Raw genomic sequence first — 20526 nt, 5'->3', positions numbered from 1 at the left:
GAATGACAGTGTGATGCATAGTATTTTGATGGATTCCTTTAGATCATTTAATAATGAAGTAGTAAAGTGTAAAAATGCTTTTAGAATGCATTTAAAGCATTACTAATAAACATATGCATGTATTATTTATGTTTTTGGATGGTTTGCAGCTCAGAAGGATATCCATGACACATTTTTTAGGATATTAATGACTGTATGAATGATGCCTTCTCTGCTTGGCTGAGTCGGACAGCTCTTAGAAGTTCTGGTTTTATATCTTCTATTCTGCTGTTAATCAGGTTAAGAGGTCACTTCACCTTCCACTTTTGGTCAGACCATGACATGGACATTCTTTGTAAATCTGTTATCATAATTCCTTATGGTAAATTCATGATGTATCATGATATTGATATAACATGTCTTAATTTTTCTGAAAATTACAGACATTTATAGAATAAACAACCACCGGTGACAATTTACATAATCTTATGGTAAATTTAGTCCCAAATCGCCAACCCAGGCCTCACCAGTTCAGTGGAAGTTAAAGTAATCTAATCTTTTATAGAGGTCATAAGAATAATGATTTGGGGGAACTGACCCTTTAAGCCGTCTTTCTTAGCCTCTCGGGCAGCATTAAGTTTTTTTCTGTTGTGAAACATTAACACAGGTTACACACGTGTTATAGTTTTAAATGTATAGAGCAAGTCCAGTCCACTCCCTCTTGTCTTGGAATGCTTCAGCCCTCTGCCTTTGTCCTCCTTGCTTATCCATTCCTTCATTCATCCGTCCGTTCTTTCTCCCCTCGTGTCACGACCTCATTACCGAGCTCGCAGGAGGCCGGATCACCTCTCCTCCTTCGCTCCTCTTCTTGTCTTTTATCTCTCCTTCACCTTTACCCCGTCCCCTTGGTCTCTCTCTCTTCTCTGCTGCGCGTCCTCTCTTCCTCTCCCTCATCCATCCCTGTCAGGGGGCATTAGTGACCCTCCTTCCTGTTACCATGGCAACCGGCATCCAGGCCATCCTCTGTTGCACCCCTAGGGAGACCCTGTTAGACCCCCGTGGGTCACCTGAGGGCAGAGGGGAAGGCAGAGTGCTAACTCAGCTCTGGTCACCTCGCATCAATCAGTCTGCATGAAACTCCAGCGTGTTCTTCAGGTCCCACATACAGCTGCTAACATCTGGGTTCGATTGGCTCTCAGCTGGACGCATGTATAAACATCACCTGCATGGACAAAGCGATGAGGTCTGAGTAGGTGATGTCACTTCTTTGCCGTTCATTTCTAAGGGGGGGGGTTTCTTGACTGATCTCCTGGAATGTCGTGCTAGGTCACATGACTGGGAAATAACTAGAGAACATATTTATATTCATACATGGATGTAACAAAGGCATGAATTAAACATTTGTATTCGTTTGGACCTGCAAGGCAAATCTGTGATTTTTGCCTGTAAAAAGTAAATTTAATTAAACGTTGTTTTTTTAAATTTTATTACATTCAACTGAACAATATTACTATTATATAAATATTAAGTAATTTTTGCCTTAATTGGGATCATTCAGTTATTTTGATACTTAAAAATGGCCTTTATGTAAAGGTTTATCTTTGAGTTACAGACCTGCTTGCGGCTAAATGATGAGATAAAAGCTTATTCCATCACATTTTAATATTTTTGTCAAAACATGGAACTTTTTTGTCTACAGATTATATTACACAGTACACACATGCATAGAGGTGTTAAATCATATTTTCTGTCTTGTGCATCTTACCAGGGAATCTCTCTACATGCAACGTTAATATACATTATGTCTCCCACACACACACACACACACACACACACACTCTCTCTGTCTGACTGGTTAATTATCCTGTGCGCAGTGGGAGGTCCATCCCTCAGGTGTCCATTATTCACCGATCACTGCCCTGTACAGTCCCCTCTCTCTCTCACACACACACACTTTCAGTCTCCGCTTTCCACTTACATATATACACCCTAATACATATTTAGCGGGCACATTTAGATACCCCGTCCCCCTCTAGCTCTCATTAGAGTTATAAATAATTCAGGTGGGGGTCTGTGTCAGCACAGTGCCGTTAGACAAACAGCAAAGGGGCTGCACATACTTTGTTTATGAACCACCAGCTGGCTCTCTGTTGACTTGTACATATATGCTGCACACACACACACATAAACACATTGCCCCCAGAGAACGAAACATATTTTACAGTGGGGGGGGTTTGTAATTGTTTCAGGTTCCACTTTGCACCAACACACACACACACACACTTCCACCCCATTTCTTTCCGGGGATCTGTGTCTGCTGCAGATGCGTTTCCAGTCAGTTACAGTGGATTGCTGGGTAAATTGCTCTGTGTCCACACTGACAGACATTTCACGGTGGATATCAGGGAGCGAGGCGGAGGTCATTCTGATTTAGATTACCTCTCAGGTGTCACAGAGGGAAGGACTCAGCCGTCCCCTTGTCCTCAAACTGTTTGTTTGTGAAGGGCAAACACAATGCAAGAGGTATGCTCTGCACAGCTTCAAGGTCAGAGAAGGCTTCATGATGATGAATTATTGAAAACAAGATTAAATATAATACATGGATGTTATTATGAGGAGTCAGTCATCTGAGTTTTAACATGGGAACATCAAAATTGAAGGTGAAATGTTTCCCTCCCATGCTCCCAAGCTAACCCTCGTCCTCTTGCTTTGTTGTCTTTGTGTGTTCAGGCTCACGAGCGCTCCGAGAGTGTGGAGGTCACCTTCGTCACTCAACTCGTCAGGAAGCTGATGATCATCATCGCCCGGCCAGCGCGTCTGCTGGAGTGTCTGGTGAGAAGCCCCCGTATTTACAAAATGTCAGGAGGGGGGGAGGAGTCAGACGGGAGTGAGCTCACCAGCTTTCTGCATTCGCTCCTCACCTCTGCTGCAGGCTACGTTAGCTGCTACTAGCATACCACCCCCCCAGTCTCTCACCAAGTTGCATTGTGGGTCATGTAGAAGTTAGGTTTTTACAATGTGGGGAATGAAAATAAACACACAGCGAGTTTAGCTTGAGCTGTTTAATACTTGTGGTTCTCGTGGATCAGCAGCAAAAACTGTCAATGTATTATACCATCAACATATCATTCTTGTAGTAAGTAATAGTATTTTCTATACTAATTTCTTTTTGTAAAGTTGGTACGGGAGTAGTTTTACGTAGTGGTACTTTTACTCATGTACGGTAAGCCACAAAAGGATTACAAAAAAAGTTAGACAAACAACATTAAACCATGAATAAATTAACACAGAACTCAATGCCACTTTTCATGTAATTAGACCTCATAAAATGAACAGAAATCATGCAAATAAACCTTAAGTTAGACGTGTTAAATTACATTTCAGTCACATTAATGTAGTGTTCTAAACTGTACTTTTCTAAACTGTTTTAATCAGCCTCGTCCCGGTTGGCTTTCCTCAACGAGTAGTTTTGCATTTTAATCACGCTACTGCACTGTGGTGTAAATTAGTCTGTTTGAAATAGCGCCATGAAAGATATGACCAATATTAACTGGAATAGCTTTTTCATTTTGTACAGCACGACTGCACACATGATTAATTAACAATTTAGAGCTTCCTGCTCCCTGCCGTGAAATGATTCAACCAAAGCAATTCATTTGTGGACTTCCTCTGAGCATTTTAAATTTCCCTAATGTACACACTAACACACACTCACAAACACACATTAGCACTAAGCACAGAGCTCCATCCACTTGGGTTGAAAAGGTGCCAATCTGGTGAATCCAACCGAATGGAGAGAAAAAAACAGTGTAGAAGACGGAGGGCTAATTGGAGGGGGGTGAGAGGGGGAGGACAGCAGGGGAGGGCTCATATTCGCACATTGGTCGTTTTGACTAATAGCACGCTACTGAAGCCATGACAGCATACAGGAGGAGTTTTACAAATGGAAGCACACAGATAGAGGGGAGCACAGGGAGTGTGTGTGTTTTTATATGTATACTGTATATATGCTTTATGCATGTGTGTGTGTGTGTTCCCTGCAGGAGTTTGATCCTGAGGAGTTCTACCATTTGTTGGAAGCAGCAGAGGGCCATGCCAAGGAGGGCCAGGGCATCAAGTGCGACATCCCCCGATACATCATCAGCCAGCTGGGCCTCACCAGGGATCCCCTGGAGGGTATTTTATTGTATTTTTAGTGAGAACCACATAGATTTTTACATAGCAATTGTTGTTGATTTTGGTAACTGATACTTGGCTCTGTGTAGAAATGGCCCAGCTGAGCAGCTATGACAGTGGGAACCCAGAGACCCCAGAGACAGACGATTCAGTAGACGTGAGTACATAATCACAGCCATCTTATCCATTCCAGCCGTGTTTGGTTAATGTCCAAATAAAAAAAACACTATCTGCAAAAGGAACTGATGTGGAGGTTTTACCTTCTCTTTAAGAAACACTCATTATATTTCTGGGGAAAATGTAAATTATGTACAAATGTACCATTTGTACATAATTTACATTTTCAAGGCAAAATGGTCCTAGTTGGTGAATGAATAAACAAGCTTATTTATTTATTAATTATAAACAACTTCTCTTGGCTTATGTTGGTATGTTTCATGTGCTTTAGGGCCAAGGCACGCCGGTCCCAGCAGCTCCTCCACAGTCCAGAACCAAAGCACCTCGAGAGGAAGACTTTGAAAACATCAAGCTCATCAGCAACGGAGCCTATGGGTTAGACAAAACAACATTTACATCTTTTGATATTCTTATATCAATACATAATTGCTGCATTGCTACATAAAAAATGGAGGTGTTGAGCGAAACTAATTGGTTATTTACGTTGGGACTCTGACCATCTGTGTAGCACCGTGTTTCTGGTGCGTCACAAGGAGACCCGGCAGCGTTTCGCCATGAAGAAGATCAACAAGCAGAACCTGATCCTGAGGAACCAGATCCAGCAGGCCTTTGTGGAACGGGACATCCTGACGTTTGCCGAGAACCCGTTTGTCGTCTCCATGTTCTGTTCCTTCGAGACCAGGAGGCACCTGTGCATGGTGATGGAGTACGTGGAGGGTAAGACGATCACGGTCCCGCCGATGGTTCACTGCTGCCGATAGGCGTTGTGTTTAACGGGGCGAGTGTCCTCTGCAGGGGGAGACTGTGCCACGCTGCTGAAGAATATTGGAGCTTTGCCGGTGGACATGGCCCGTATGTACTTTGCAGAGACCGTCCTCGCGCTAGAGTATCTTCACAATTATGGCATCGTCCACAGAGACCTCAAACCTGACAAGTAAGCCACGAGCACATGTGCCATGTTATTTCACTGACATACATACCAAGTATTTCCTAATCGACACATTAATACAATGAAATGATGCGTTGTCTAATTGGATTATGTGTAATTAATGTTTCTCACTGTTCTGGCAGCGAATGAATCCGCTTTGCATTATTCCGAAGCAAAGTGCTTGTATGACCTAACTTTTCCTATTCTGTCCTGCAGTCTTCTCATAACCTCCATGGGACATATTAAGCTGACAGACTTTGGTCTCTCAAAGATTGGTTTGATGAGCTTGACCACAAACCTGTATGAAGGACACATAGAGAAAGACACCAGAGAGTTCCTCGATAAACAGGTACAAGCTAACGGGATATTTACAAACTGCGTAATTGCAGCTGATTAAAGAGATAATGTTACAGATCATCATAAAATCTCTAGCCATTTATTTCAGCCTCTAGCCTAGTTAACTTGCACCTCTGTAACCTTCTTTTTTTGCAATTACATTTGCATCCTTTGGGGGTTTTATTTGCTTTAGTGATTCCCGCTGCCTCTTTCACCTCCGAAGCTGATTTCCCATTTGCTGATTCCTCTGCAGGTGTGTGGCACCCCAGAGTACATCGCCCCTGAGGTGATTCTGCGTCAGGGCTACGGGAAGCCGGTGGACTGGTGGGCCATGGGGGTCATTCTCTACGAGTTCCTGGTGGGCTGTGCTCCTTTCTTCGGAGACACACCGGAGGAGCTGTTCGGTCAGGTCATCAGTGGTGAGTCTCAGCTCTGACACACTGTAACTGCCCTTTAACAATACATGTTTGCAGCTGGTCATTATCACCATCAGTTGACATGACCTATTAAGCAATAAAATCTTTGTCAGCGTTTCCCGAGCCGACGGTCAAGAATCAACCACAATGTTGCATTGTAATTTCCGTGTAATTGTCGTTGGTGGACAATGAACTGCTTAATGTTTATAATCTTGAATAGTACATGAGACGAGTAGATTACAGGGAGCCGCTAATAATAATAACGTTAATATCAAGGCATTGCATTATTCATTTTCCCCTGGATTTCAGCCATGCAGTTTTCTGGTCTTTTTAAATAATAAAAAAAAAATGCAATAAAAAAGTCTTTGGCAAAAGCAGTCTTCTAATAATTTCATGATCATATGCTCAATAGTTGATGTTGTGTTCTCTATTGCTTTATTGTGAATATTTAGTGTTGTAGCCTGAGCGGGCTGACTTGAGAAGATCATCCCAATGGGACGGATAGAGATGTTACTCTACAGCAGAGAGGCACCGCCTTGATTTAAAGGCATTTAAATCAGTTGTTATTCCCCCGTTATGTTCTGTTCTCCCTCAAATTACCTTTGATGAAAGGGCAAGTCAATGATCATAAACCTGCATTGATTCTCTATTATGAATGAGTTCGTCCCTCCATATTGATGTCGTGGTGATAAGAAACAGAGGCTCTGCATTAACCTTGAATGTAGTTGTGTGGATTAGACATGGGGGAAGATCAACTCGTGGTGGTCAGGTTGTCTCATTTATTGTCTCACTGATGAAGACACCAAAGAGCCTCATGTGTTGACACTGTGTTTGTCTTAGATGAGATCATCTGGCCAGAGGAGGAAGAAGCTCTTCCTCAGGAAGCTCAGGACCTCATCTGTAAACTGCTGAGACAAAATCCTTTGGAGAGACTTGGCACAGGTAACTCATACACACACCTGACTGAGGGATTGGGTTGGGTTCCGAGAACCGGTGCCATATTGGTACCAGTTCCTATATGGCCCGGTACCTAACACACCAAAACGAAACGCAGAATTTGGTGCTTGCTTTCAGTGCCTGAGCCGATTTTTACAATATTTTTATGACAAAAAATACCCCTTGTGCAGCTACAGTAGCCAGCTAGCCGTCTGCCTGTCTATTTATATTTATTTAAATCAGTGTTTCCTCTCAGTTATTAAAATCTTCAAGTTTGCACCCCGATGGACAAAGGCAGACACGTGCCCGCACACGGGTGAGCACGCGCCCACCAGCGGTGGGTCCGCAACGACCCTCCTCTCCCGTCCCGCCGGGCGTAGCGTCCCCCTCCCTCAAAGTTGTAAAGCGATAGTGTAGCGGTGTTCTGCACAGACGTGACTTCATCGAGACAAACAAGGAGCGCCAACCCAACATAAATGCCTTTCAATACATGTTGCATATCTGTAGTTCCTGCACAGTGAGCATACATCTAAAATAAATAAACAAAATTCAATGATCCAATGTACACCATTTTGGCTTTTACACTGTAATTAAACTGTAAACAGTCTATGTATTGTTCAATTTGAAGAAAAGATTTGCTTTGGCAATAAAAGAATTCATCAATCATTATGTGTTGGTTCAGGCACCGGTACCAGGTTAGCTCCGGTATTGGGGGGAAAAACCACAACACTACTCATCCTTACTGAGGGACAACCAGACTCCACCTGCTGTTTGGTGCAGAGCTGGTCAAATCAAATGCTGTAGCTGCCGGGGCGCGTTTTCCTCTGTTTCCTCTCACTCTCTTCCTTCACTTCCCCTCTCCCTCTTTTGTCCCCCTTCATCTCCACAGGGAGTGCCTTTGAGGTGAAGCAACACTCGTTCTTCACAGACCTGGACTGGAACAGCCTGCTGAGGCAGAAAGCCGAGTTCATTCCGCAGCTGGAGTCTGAGGACGACACCAGCTACTTTGACAGTATGTCTCTACTGCCGCGTCCCCGTCTCCATGTGTTTATACGGTAATCAAGACACAACCTAACCCCTGTGTGTGTGTGTGTGTGTGTGTGTCTTTTTCAGCTCGTTCCGACCGGTACCATCATCTAGATTCAGAGGAAGAGGACGATACCAACGATGACGAACATGTGGAGATTCGACAGTTCTCCTCCTGCTCCCCTCGTTTCAGCAAGGTACATCCTAATTAATGCCTCCAGATGGTTCAAACGGAGGCAGCGCGGTGGTGTGGTTGTTAGCACTGTCGCCTCACAGCGCCCAGGGTTTGAAACCACACAGTGCCCTGTTCTCTCTGAGGGAACTCCGGCTTCCTCCCACAGTCCAACTGACTGACAGCTCAAACGTTCAAACGCCACTTATCCAAATCTTAAATAAGTCAAGCTGCTTCTGAACACTCTCCTGAAGATGTGAGCTTTAGAAACACACTGTTCAATAGACAAATATCTGTGGGTGCATTGTACTGCGAGGAACCAAGGAAAAAGGGTGCGAGTTTGCTTTTGAAGCTGCGATCATTAACACCACTGGCCGAAGACTCAGCCCGTCCCAATGTCCGACATGTGGTGTGCAGGTGTACAGCAGCATGGAGCGTCTGTCTCTGCACGAGGAGAAGAGGACTCCTCCTCCCACCAAACGCAGCCTCAGTGAGGAAGGAGGAGATCGCATCGACAGCCTGTGCGGACTCAAGTCCAGAGATCGATCCTGGCTGGTGGGATCTCCAGAGATGTAAGTTCTTCACCTGCAGACGTAACACCACACAGCAACATGTGTCTCCTGTACGTGCTGCAAATATTACCTGCAGAGTGGATATCGATTCAAAATAGAAATGAGCTGTCGTTTATTTTCGAGAACACCTCCAGAGTCCATTGTGGCTTTTATTCCTTAGAGACTTACTAAAGCAGGAAGAGAGGCTTTGTTAAAATATTGTTTAATGAATGCTTATAGTCAGCCAACCCTTGGTATGTCATACGGCTGCTGTGTTTTGTGTTGGCTCGCTGTGTTATAGACGTGTACGTGTTTCTCATCTCCTCCCCAGCCTGCGGAAGCGTCTGTCCGTCTCGGAGTCGTCCCACACAGAGAGCGACTCCAGCCCCCCTTTGACCGTTCGGAGGCGCTGCTGTTCAGCCATCATTGAGATGCCCCGCTTCGCCATCTCCTCAGAGGAAGAGGGAGGTCAAGGTAAATCACAGGAAAGGACACTGTGATTGCCACTATGTGCCCTAAACTCCTATAATGTACTCATGAGCAATACATACCAAGTGTAATGAATGAGCTGTAACGCAAGCCCTGGATCTTAATTATTGGTGTCTCAGGTGTAGCTGGAAGCCGTAAGAGTCCCAGCCTGGGTCCCAGTGCAGTGAGGGGCCCGCGATCTGACGAGCTCCCCCTCGCCATCCCGGAGCTCCCGCTGGAGAGAGAACTGAAGCTGGACGAGTCTCCCACCACACAGAGCTCCACCTGCAGTCAACTGAGCAGGGCCCCGCTCACATGTCAGTACAAACACACACTGTGGAGACACCGGGATTAAAAAAAAAACACAAGACAAAGCTGCTTGGAAATCAGTGGTTGAAAACATGTGGTTTGCCCAAAGTATAAGTTTAAAATCTGTGAATAGTAGGGCTACCAACAAAGCCTGACTGTCATAAGTCACTCAAATAACTGCTATTGTGAGCATCTGTTACTGATGAAATTATAAGACTGGGAAACTTAAGATTTCTGCAGGATTTTTCTTGAATTTGGCTCGAAAAAGCATACAATTCAATTCCTCTGTCGCCTCCCTCTCACGCTGCAGCGAGTACTTCAGTCGACGCGAGTGACCGTGGTCTCCGACTTAACGGCAGCGGCAGCGCGGCTGCTAAAAGTGCCTCCGACAACGACTCTCCGTCCACCCCGAGGGCCATCAGCGACCTGGCGGCTCGCAGGGCTCGCCATCGGCTGCTGTCTGGGGATGTGGACAAACACACAGCGCCGCCGAGCTCCAGGCCGCTCAACAAGGTCATCAAGTCGGCATCTGCCACCACGCTGTCACTGATGATCCCTGCAGGTCAGTATGTCAGGCAGGGAGCAGGAGGGAGGAGGGGCTGACTTGATGATGTATTTTTCTAATATTAAATCACTGAGTTGCCCACATCTTGGACAAAATAAAACGCTACAATAAAAAAAAATTGACCAAAATAAGGATCTCTTGAAATCCAGTGAGTATGTTTGATCCTGGCCTGACAGTGAATAATAAAGTTGACCGATAGCACTCATCTAGCCGCCAACTTCGCCAACACAAAGTTCGGTTGTCTGTCCGCCCTCAGACCACCACGGAGCCTCGCCATTGGCCAGCCCGATGTCGCCCCACTCACTGTCGTCCAACCCGTCATCGAGGGACTCCTCCCCGAGCCGCGACCTCTCCCCTGCCGTGAACAGCGTCAAGCCCCCTATGGTGATCCACAGAGCGGGCAAGAAGTACGGCTTCACCCTGAGGGCCATCCGAGTGTACATGGGAGACTCCGACATCTACACTGTACATCACATGGTCTGGGTGAGAAAAACAAATACTCCTACAAACATCTTCAATACATTCAGCACAAAACGGCATGTACTGGATTCAGCTGAAGAGCTCGGATATCGGGTGTAGAATATACAGAATGGGGCTGCAGTGTGTTGGGATTCTTGTTGTTGACAGAAGATGGCAGTAAACACCGGAGGAACAGGCCCACAGGCCTTTAAATACATTTCTGCTTCTCACCGTCTTTTGGCTCTTAACCTTCTTTTCCCCCATCTCACATCGGCTCGCCCTCAGCATGTGGAGGATGGCGGTCCTGCCCAAGATGCAGGTCTGAGGGAGGGGGACCTGATCACCCAAGTTAATGGAGAGCCGGTTCACGGCCTGGTTCACACAGAGGTAGTCGAGCTGATACTGAAGGTACAAAAAACATGAAATCCCTGTACCTATAGCTGAGTAAAGTAAAAACCGAAACAAAACACATCAACATCTGTACTATCCGGTCTGTGCTCCCCTCAGAGTGGTGCCAAAGTCTCCATCTCAGCCACCCCATTTGAGAACACAACCATCAAGGTCGGCCCCGCCCGAAAGACAACCAACAAATCCAAGATGGCGAGAAGAAACAAGAAGACCAAGACCAAGGAGGGACAGGAAAGGTGGGTACACACACCTGTGTGGTGTCAGATACCACTCGTGTGTATTTGCTATGGGGCTTCGTTGACTGAGCTGTTTTTTTTTGTCCCGCAGTAAGAAGAGGACATCTCTGTTCAGGAAGATCACCAAGCAGGCGTCTCTCCTCCACACCAGTCGCAGTCTGTCCTCCCTGAACCGCTCCCTCTCCTCTGGGGAGAGCGGCCCCGGCTCACCGACTCACAATCTGTCCCCACGGAGCCCGACGCAGGGCTACAGGTCCACGCCAGACTCCGCCCACTCAGGTGAGAGACACCTCAACTCACCTCTACTACAATAACGATGACATGTATTCCCTGGACATCACAGGTATGTCATAGACTAGTGTGGTATTTGAAGAGGAATCGCTGTATTTACTCCTCTCCAAGCTGTCTGATTTTCTTCATCTCAGCGAAGCTAAACCACACAAAATGTCTAGATTAGTGAACTTATAGATAGAGATGTTCCAACTCATTATTCTGATTATTGATTGAACAAACTTTAATACCTGTGGTCCTATAGGCGTGAGAATGTCCTGTTTTGTCAGTAACCCAAAAATATAAGGTTTTATCAGCCCATCTGATGTGTAATGTATGCAAACAAATTCGATGATCCCTTTTGGTATCCATAATGCAAACATTTACATTCAGTTTAAAGCACAGATTGTCTTTAATTTACAGAAAGCACGTAGAATGACTGAATAATATACAATTTTTTACACACCGGGATATTAAATATGAGTCATATGTCATGTTCCTCCATGCTGCCGTTCAGTTGGTGGAAACTCATCTCAGAGCAGCTCCCCCAGCTCCAGCGTCCCAAACTCCCCGGCGAGCTCCGGCCACATCCGGCCCAGCTCCCTGCACGGCCTCGCCCCGAAGCTCCAGCGCCAGTACCGCTCCCCCCGCCGCAAGTCTGCCGGGAACATCCCCCTCTCCCCCCTGGCCCGAACACCTTCGCCCACCCCTCAGAGCTCCTCGCCGCAGCGCTCGCCCTCCCCTCTGCCCGGCCACGCTCTGGCGCAGTCTGCCGTGGGCCAGTCCTTCCCTGTGAAGCTGCACTCCTCCCCCCCCCTGGTGAGGCAGATATCCAGGCCCAAGAGCGCAGAACCCCCGCGCTCTCCGCTCCTCAAGCGGGTGCAGTCTGCTGAGAAACTGGCCTCCTCACTCTCCAACCCCCCCTCGTCTCCCTCTGGGGGGGCGGCGGGGGGAGCCACCCCGGGGAGCCGGAAGCACAGTCTGGACATCTCTCACTCGGAGTTTAAGAAGGAGATTCTGCAGAGAGAGCCGAGCCTACAGAGCCTTCAGGTAGGTGTTCGACACGCAAAATACGAGTCGTCCACAAATGGATTTCATTATAGTGTCTTTTTAAGGTATTTAAAAAAATAAAACATATCATTTTTAGTGATGTAAAAGCAGTAGTTTTCAAATTTAGCTTTCAAAAACACCTTCAGTGTAGTCTAGCTTTTTTTTAAGCGCGTCTCATTCCTCTCTAACTTTCAGGAGTCAGCCAGCGAGGGTCTGCTGTCCTCAGCGGGACGCAGCGCGGGGACGGGCGGCCTGCAGAAACACTCCTCCTCATCCAGGAAGTTAGGACGCCAGGAAGGGGACGGCGGCCTCAGCGCCGTGTCTGGCTCGCTGGGCCTGGCCCCCGGGAAGAGCAAGCTGAAGGACAAACTGTCCGCCATCAGGCAGGACAGGGCCGAGCGCAGGGAGTCGCTCCAGAAGCAGGACGCCATCCACGAGGTCGATTCGTCTGAGGACGAGACGGACGAGGGCTCAGAGGACAGCCAGGACGGACGCAGGGGGGCGACCTTCACTCCTCCGCCCCTGCTCAGGCCCACCACTGTGAGAACGGGCCCCGGAGGCACCCTGCCCTCCCTCTGCCTCTCCCCCTCCGTCCCTCATGCCACCTTCACCCACACGGGGCCCAGCCAGTTAGGCAGGCCCACTCCCACACACACCCTCCCCTCCCTTGCAGAAACGAAGCCTGATCAGAGCTCCCCTTGTCGGGGAGGAAAAGATCCACGGTCCGCCTCATCAACAGAAGCAAAACAAGAGACAAAGGTTCTAGAACCGAGTGGCACCACCAAACCCACTCAGGGCCCCCTTCCCTTCTCCACCCCAGGCAGTGCGTTCATCTCAGTCAGCAAGGACACTTTCCTCCAGCCAGCTCCTCCTCTGGATTCAAAGAGCCTCGGGGGACAGACGGCGCCATCAGGGCCCAGGGCAGAGGACCGAACCCTGGACAGCCCTAGAACCAGAGTCCCGCCTACCAACCCAAATGACTCCAGAGCGGCCGCCAGTGCTGCCGACTGCCAAACTCCCGACGGGCCCGAGACGCCCCGCTCCTCCTGCTCCTCCCCTGGCATCCCCAAGGAGAAGAAAGAGGCCGACAACCGGAGACTCTGCGCTGCGGCTGCGGCAAGCCTTAATGCGTCACCCTCGTTCACATCTGGCTCCGCCTCCAGTTTCAGCTTCAGCCCCCCGGGTCCGGCCCCTGGGAGCGCCGTGGAGAAGGTTGTGTCCCAGCTGGCGACGGTAGCTAAGAGCGTTCTGAGCCCCGCCAAACTGAGCACAGAAACAGACAAGAGCCAGAAGGAGCAGAAACAGTCGGTCGGCGGCAGCGCGGAGGTCCCACCCACTGGCCCCTCCTCGTCCCCTCCCCTTTTGGAGTTCCAAACAAGACAGGAAACTGAGCCTGAAGTTGCTTCACTGACCAAAGCCTCGATTCTCAAAGACTTTGCAGCCCTGCAGCCAGCGTCAGCCCACAAGGACGTTCGTGTCCCCGAAAGGCCCCCTGCAGGGTCTGCGCGCGCGGAGAGCGCGGCCGTGGGCGCCGCTCAGCCTGCCCTCAACACGCACCCCGGCTCCTCTGCAGCCTCTGAACCACAGCGCAAGAGGCCCGACCCGCAGACGGCAGCTGCCAGCGCCGCGTCGGCCTCGGCCTCCGCGCAGCACGACAAAGCGACCAGCAGCAAGAAGACGTAGCAGCCGGCTTCTTAGAAGTCACACAAACTGCATGTTTGGAAGAAAACATCTTGGTAACTCGGCACTAATCAAAGACTTTCAAAGCAAAGGGAAGGCGTCGAGAGATGCAGAGCGACCACAAGCAAAGACAGATGTTATCCTTGTTCCATTCCAGCTGTTCGGTACTCATGTTCTTCTGAGTTATGTTGGTGTCCTGACTATTTGGTTCCCGACTTCAGACTAAGCCAATGGTTGTTTTACTTCTTCTCCTTTGGGGCTAGCAGTAAAGGGCTCAGTGGCCCGTGCACATCCCACATCCAAAGCAGACACTTCACACACACCTTCTCTTGCTGACGGTCCCGCTGGTGCCGCCCCGTTATCCCCAGTCATGTTCCTCCAACAGATGTGGGGGGGGCCTTGTTGAACGCACATGTTTTCTCCCCCCGCCCCCTTCCACGCACAACAATTTGGCAGAAGATTGTACCTCAGCAATAAAGTGCAGCGCATGTTTATCATTCTGTCTAAACGCATTACGTAGTTTTTAATTGGACTAAATCTGCAAAGTCAATGTACACTCAGCACCCAGCTAACTAGGCCAAACTCAATCCCCCTCTTCGCCGTAGTCCCTGCTGAGCCGGCGCGGACCATGAATTCCCTGAGCTCTGATCCCAGACGCGGTTCAGTCCTTTGAAGAGATTCCGTGGAATGTCACTGCTGGATTAGATTAGTGTTTGTGCTGATTTATCAAGTCTAAACTTCTGACTCAATCTGCAGCTCAATGCATCAATGACGACTCGCCCTCTTGCCTGTTGTGCTGCAACACCGTACCTTTCCCTTGTTTCTGAATGTATCTTCTGAAGGCCCATTGGTACTGCTCACTGAACGTATCCATGACAACTGATCAGAGTTAACCAAACTAATAGGGTTTCTGTAACTTTCCCGGATGTCAGTTAACGGGTTTAACTTGAAATGAAGCAAAGGGTGTGAATGCACAGCTGATGTCACGAGCCTCCAAAAGCGTCACCAACATTCAGCGGTAGAATCCAAACTGAGGGTCCTCAGACCGACTCTGACCGAGTCAAAACGACCACTGCCTTTTATTTCTAGCTCCAACAGGCTTTTTTGCTTCCGATCCTTCGTGCGATTCTTTGTGTGCGTGGGACCATGTTTGTTGATAAGTGCATGGTTATTTCTGTACACACACATGTATGTGTATATATATATACACACACACACATTTGTATTGTACCACTCAAAGGTTTGGACACATGTTCTCTTTCAATTCAATGAGAAAGTGTGTCCAAACGTTTGACTGGTACTGTACATATGTAAGAATATGGAAAGTTCTGTTGTGCATCTGTTTTATACCCTGAGTGTTTGTGCGTGGGTTTGTCTGTGTGTGTGTGTTTTATGATTCAGCTTTCAGGACACGCTGCTACCTGTGGATGTGGCCGAGCTCTCTGCGTGTCTCTCGGGCTTTGCACAAATCTTTTATCGCGTTTTTCAAATGAAAAAGACAAAATTCTGCTTTGCTGGGTAAAAGCTGAAGTGTAGTTTAGCCTGTTCAGATCTTTGTTTTTGTTATTTGTTTTTCTTGGATATACCACCTTCTCTGATTCCTACTGTACATTTGAAATCAAGAAAAAGCCTTTAGTTCTTTTGGCTTGTTAAACCTGCTTCAGAACATCACCTTTCATTGAATGCCCACCGAGCCCGACCACGTGTGGACGTGTCCCTCCTGACTTTTAGATGAGCTCATCCATCCTCCTGCAGTGTTCTGTGTTTTTACTGGTCTCAGTTTAGTCCAGAGCGGACACTGTTGAACACTGACATTGGCAATCTCTGTAATATGTTTACATGTTCTTGTTTGATATCGACGTCTTGTTTCCTCAATGGAACGTGTTGCCTGTAGCAATCAAACCTCCCCCCCGACAGGCTGCGACCATTCCCATCGTGTCCTGACCCTGCATGTGGCGCGTTACTGGTCTCCAGCTATGGGAGCTCACCTGTGATGGAGGACGTGCAGGACGGAGGACGATTGAACGCACAAGTATCATCCCCGCCGCCCCAGTGCGTGAACAGGTGTGTGTCTGTGGAAGCCATCGGAGGCGCTGACCCTTGGCTCCCATCATTCTGCAGAGAGCCGGGGGCCCATCTGTCTTTGGTGGCGTTTGACTAGAGGGAGCAGAATCTGGCCCGCGTGTCCCATTTAAGAGCAACAGATTCATAAGCACTTAAGAAGTTTTAGTGCAATCAACGACAGACTTCTGGGCAACTTTTTGACTTTAGGCGTAAAATCCTGTCTGATTTGACTGCGTGATTGTATTGTTACTACGGCAATATCGTAACTGGATTTTATGTACTCCAGGGTCAATGAATGTTGTCTGTAGTGGATTCAGATTCGATGACTTGGTATTCAAAACGAAACTAGGAATCTTCAAAGCGTCTTGGTTCAGTTGGTTTAACCAGCGAATGAAGAGATTATAAGAATGTGTGCTTGTTACAAAGTGAAATCCCCAAATCTGTTTTATGAACTAAAACTTCAGGACCAATGTCATCAGCTGAGTTTGAGGTGTGTGTGTGTGTGTGGATTCTTTAGTAAGTTAGAAACTCCATGAAATCATTATATCACCCAAATATCTGTACCTCGTTGCCAGTTGCTATCAAACCCTTGCTAATTAATTCCAGGCGGGTTTATTAAGTTCTAAGATTTGGTTCACACTCAATAGTTCTGACTCTAAAAGAATCTTTCAGTTGGAGCTGTGATGGACACTTTGATCTCTGCAGGCTGTCAGAATTTCTGTTTTGCGTTCTGATTAAACGCTGCCTTTGACAGCAGCTGTAGTGATTATCTGTATGTAATTGGGACCTGGGTGTGTTTGTGTTCTCGCACACACACACACACACACACACACACACAGTCCATCAGCTCTCAGCTGGCTGCTGTTAGTGCTACACGGCCAGCTTCCCCAGTGTCACACACAGATCAATACTTGTGTCATCCAATGTAGTGCTGCCAGTTTCTCCCTCTCCAATGCATTTATAAACACACACACACACACACACTTTCTACCGTGTGTAGAGATGATGGTCCAGCCATCTGCTGGAAAGTGAAGCACGTGTCAGGTTCCCTGGTGGAGTCATTAATCTCAAGCCCTGAGTCTCTTGACCACACACACACACACACACACACACAGGTTGGCGTACACAATACTCCCTCAGGCAGTTACACTGTGTGCAGTTTGTTCGACCTCAAGCAAGTGTTTACCCATCATGCACTTCTGCTGCTCCGTGGCAGAGGCCCACCGGCTATGAAAGTTGGTCAGCCAGCTGTGGAGTGACAGATGTGTGTGGAATCGTGCCGCCGGCTTGTTGCTCGTTAGTAACATCCGTGACGATACAATACACACGGTTCAGTAATGGCACCTAATTACGTGAATGCTTTTTTTGACATTCAACCAAGTTGAATTTCTCAAACTGTAGTCATTTGATCAACACAATCATCGCTGAACCCTTTTTTTTAATAGAATTTAAAATCTGAAACTCTGGTGAAAAAGAATAATGTAACCCTCCCCTTATCATTTGGCCCCAGCTTTCCGTTCTTGACAGTTCATAACACTCAAAGGCAAATCTGTCCATGTAGGGTCATTATCTCACGCTTATCAGAAGGTAGTTTTGACTTTTATGACTTTTCATATTAGTGAGTGTTGAGCCTGTGAGCTGGTGCAGAAGAGTCTCTCCCTGCCCACTACCAGTACATTGCTGGAAGCATCCGCTGTGGTTTTGGCTCTGATGAGCTTCTGTACACCTCTGACTCACCTAGAGAAACCACACACACACACACACACACACACACACGGGCGCTCTGAACCACGTTACATGAGATTCAGTGATGTTTTAATGTGCACTCCGTTAAGTTTGCAACCGACTTTCATGGTCTCGACAGACAAAGGCAGTGTTTGGTGTTTGTCTTTAACGAGCGGTTGCGAGGAGGAGGAAAGACAGGAAAAACATTGCTAGAGTAAAACCAGTGCAATATCTTTTTATTTTTTATTGTGGTAAAAGCATGTTGTTGTCAATCTTACCTTACAACAATAATAAAGGTTTTTTATTTACGCTTTGGTGTTCGCAGCGTCTTTATTGTGTTTCATGTTTTTTCTTCTTCTTTCACTCTGCTTAATGTTAAAAGCATGATGTGCCACATAAAGAGAGCGAATGCCGCCATCGAACTCTCATGAAGTCTCTTAACAATAAAGGATGGAGTGGCTTCCGGGTTTACGACACGCTTCAGGCTGCTGCTACACTGCAAAAATACCTGTCCTATCAGGCCTCTGCTACCCGTAGCTGAGTCTCTATTTTAATGATTTACCTTCAATAGTCAGGTGGTCTCCGTGCTAATTGCATTAGTTAAGATCCAGGAGCATGGACACACACAAGCCTGACTCAATCAGAGACACGGCAAATTGAAATATTTTGTATATAAGTGCAAAAATGTTTTTTAGTATTTTGTAAATTCTGGTGTTATTTTGTGGTATTCAGACTGGATGCCAGAGGTTTCCTCTTATGTGTCCTTCCCTGCAGGTAATGGGACCTGAGGTAAGCACTTTTATTCTTTGTCTCGTTACGTTATCGTCACCATTCTCAAGAGTATAAGTGAGTTTCTTCACTCTTGACTAACTTGCCAAATAGATGTTTGAAATTGACATGGCAAGATTTTGTGCATGGAAAAAAGATTTCTGCATTACTAAGTAGTTTGCGGGGCAACGTACAGCAACGATGTCAGAAATGTAAATGGCACACATTGACTCATTTGGGCTACTGTACTCGATGCAAAACGAGTCAGTTAAAAGGTAAAGTCTCCCCCCAAAGAAATGTTTATCCTGGAGGCCTAGCAACTGTTATAGAAGGGATTCTTAGTGCATTAGAATGCTTCAATTGTGTGTTAAAATAATACAAATAAAGCGGTCCTTTCAGAAACAAACTACATTCTACCAACAATAACTCTCCCTATCTAGGGATGGTCATTTAAAGAATATACTTTTTTTAATTTTTAAAAGTAACTCTCCCTACTCTGGTCCTAGTCTTCACTCCCCGGTGAAATAACTTTCTTTTTTCTTTTTTACAGTGTATTACCGCTTTTTGTTCTCAGGGGGGGAGGAGTACTGCCTCACTTTATTCAGCTTTCATCTAATAAATGTGATGTTAAATTGCCCCCCCCGGTTCATGCCGTGCATTTGATTCTCAGTCATTTGTTCTCATCACGTCCTTGTGTCCGTCTGGAGAGTGTGAGCAGAAAAGTGGCCGTAAATTGTCTGTGAGCTCATTTACGCTGCAGTTGTGCGCTCTATCGGCGAAGTGGCTCCATCCAGTGAGTTAAGCTTTGCCCCCCTCGCAAGCGCCCGCCCTCCCCCCCCCCCCCTAATGGGGCTTCAAATGAGCCGCTCGCCTGCTGGATGCGTGGCCGCCGTGCGCCTGTGTCTCTGTGAGAGATTTCTGCCATCTTAATGGTCTTGAGAGACAGCTTCAGTGGGGCTTGCGGTGCATTTACGGGGGGCGGTGGGGGGAGGGGGGGGGGGGGGTAATGGCTAATCTGTGCAGCGCCGCGGGGCCTCAAAGAAGAAATGCCGGTAAAATTGCGCTTTCTTTGCCGTCCAATACGGCTTCTTGTTAAAGCTGCGCACTCTCCCGCCAATAGACTGCTGAGGTCAGGGGTCACACGGCCTGATTCAAACACCATCCACCATCTAGCGTTCTGGGATAATTGGGTCCCTCCCCCCTCCCCCCCCCCCCCGTTCTACCTTAACCTGCTCCCCTGTCTTGATTCCTTCCATCCATCCAGGCGTCCGCAGGGAGCTGTCAGACGAGAGGAGGAGAGCGAGGGGCCTCTCAGTCTTTACCGGAGGGCCTGCGGGGACGGGGGTACACGTGGTGGTGGTGAGGAGCTCTGACAGCAGGCGAACAGCCGTCCTGCACACACACACACGCACACACACACACACACACACACAGAGTGCGGAGGAGCAGTGACAGGAAGCAGAACAGGGTGATGAATTGCCAGCTTCGCCTCGCTCTGACACGGCTCTACATGACCGGGCAAATTCATTCCAGGCCGTAGGGGAGGAATCTACGATGGAGGGAAAAAGGGTGAACAGGGTAACGTGGAAGGAGAAAACCAGATCCAAATATATGGACTTGGCCTTTGTGGGTCAGGCCTCTTGTCATCGATCAAACAAGACAACTGAAGCCTTCAAGTTGCAGAAGTTGCTTTTACTTTTGAATGACTTTTACCTGACATCGATTGTCCAAAGTAGGAGGGATATTAGGGCGTCCTGAACCAAGAACCCCGAAGAAAAACCTTGACGGTTCTATATTAATCAACAGAGTTAATTAGCATGTTGAAAT

General features: G+C 47.5%; 1 protein-coding gene across 13 annotated transcripts in view; it reads left to right on the top strand.

Moving 5' to 3' along the window:
• mast2 (microtubule associated serine/threonine kinase 2) overlaps window positions 1–18242 on the top strand; it is a 111570-nt gene extending 93328 nt beyond the window's left edge. For all 13 annotated transcript variants that reach the window (XM_062563663.1, XM_062563665.1, XM_062563667.1 and 10 more), the window contains 21 exons: window positions 2710–2811; window positions 4023–4155; window positions 4245–4312; window positions 4604–4707; window positions 4841–5049; window positions 5128–5266; window positions 5477–5609; window positions 5850–6015; window positions 6853–6954; window positions 7838–7960; window positions 8062–8171; window positions 8564–8718; window positions 9029–9171; window positions 9306–9482; window positions 9785–10036; window positions 10296–10522; window positions 10784–10906; window positions 11006–11142; window positions 11234–11421; window positions 11930–12462; window positions 12658–18242. In XM_062563663.1, the coding sequence (XP_062419647.1) occupies window positions 2710–2811; window positions 4023–4155; window positions 4245–4312; window positions 4604–4707; window positions 4841–5049; window positions 5128–5266; window positions 5477–5609; window positions 5850–6015; window positions 6853–6954; window positions 7838–7960; window positions 8062–8171; window positions 8564–8718; window positions 9029–9171; window positions 9306–9482; window positions 9785–10036; window positions 10296–10522; window positions 10784–10906; window positions 11006–11142; window positions 11234–11421; window positions 11930–12462; window positions 12658–14145 (4812 nt within the window). In that variant the 3' untranslated portion in view covers window positions 14146–18242. The remainder of the gene's footprint in view (window positions 1–2709; window positions 2812–4022; window positions 4156–4244; window positions 4313–4603; window positions 4708–4840; window positions 5050–5127; window positions 5267–5476; window positions 5610–5849; window positions 6016–6852; window positions 6955–7837; window positions 7961–8061; window positions 8172–8563; window positions 8719–9028; window positions 9172–9305; window positions 9483–9784; window positions 10037–10295; window positions 10523–10783; window positions 10907–11005; window positions 11143–11233; window positions 11422–11929; window positions 12463–12657) is intronic.
• Window positions 18243–20526: the final 2284 nt, after the last annotated feature.

This window comes from Pungitius pungitius, chromosome 7 (genome assembly GCF_949316345.1).
Source record: "Pungitius pungitius chromosome 7, fPunPun2.1, whole genome shotgun sequence".
Lineage (NCBI taxonomy): Eukaryota > Metazoa > Chordata > Actinopteri > Perciformes > Gasterosteidae > Pungitius > Pungitius pungitius.
This window is presented reverse-complemented; position numbering and strand designations above follow the sequence as displayed.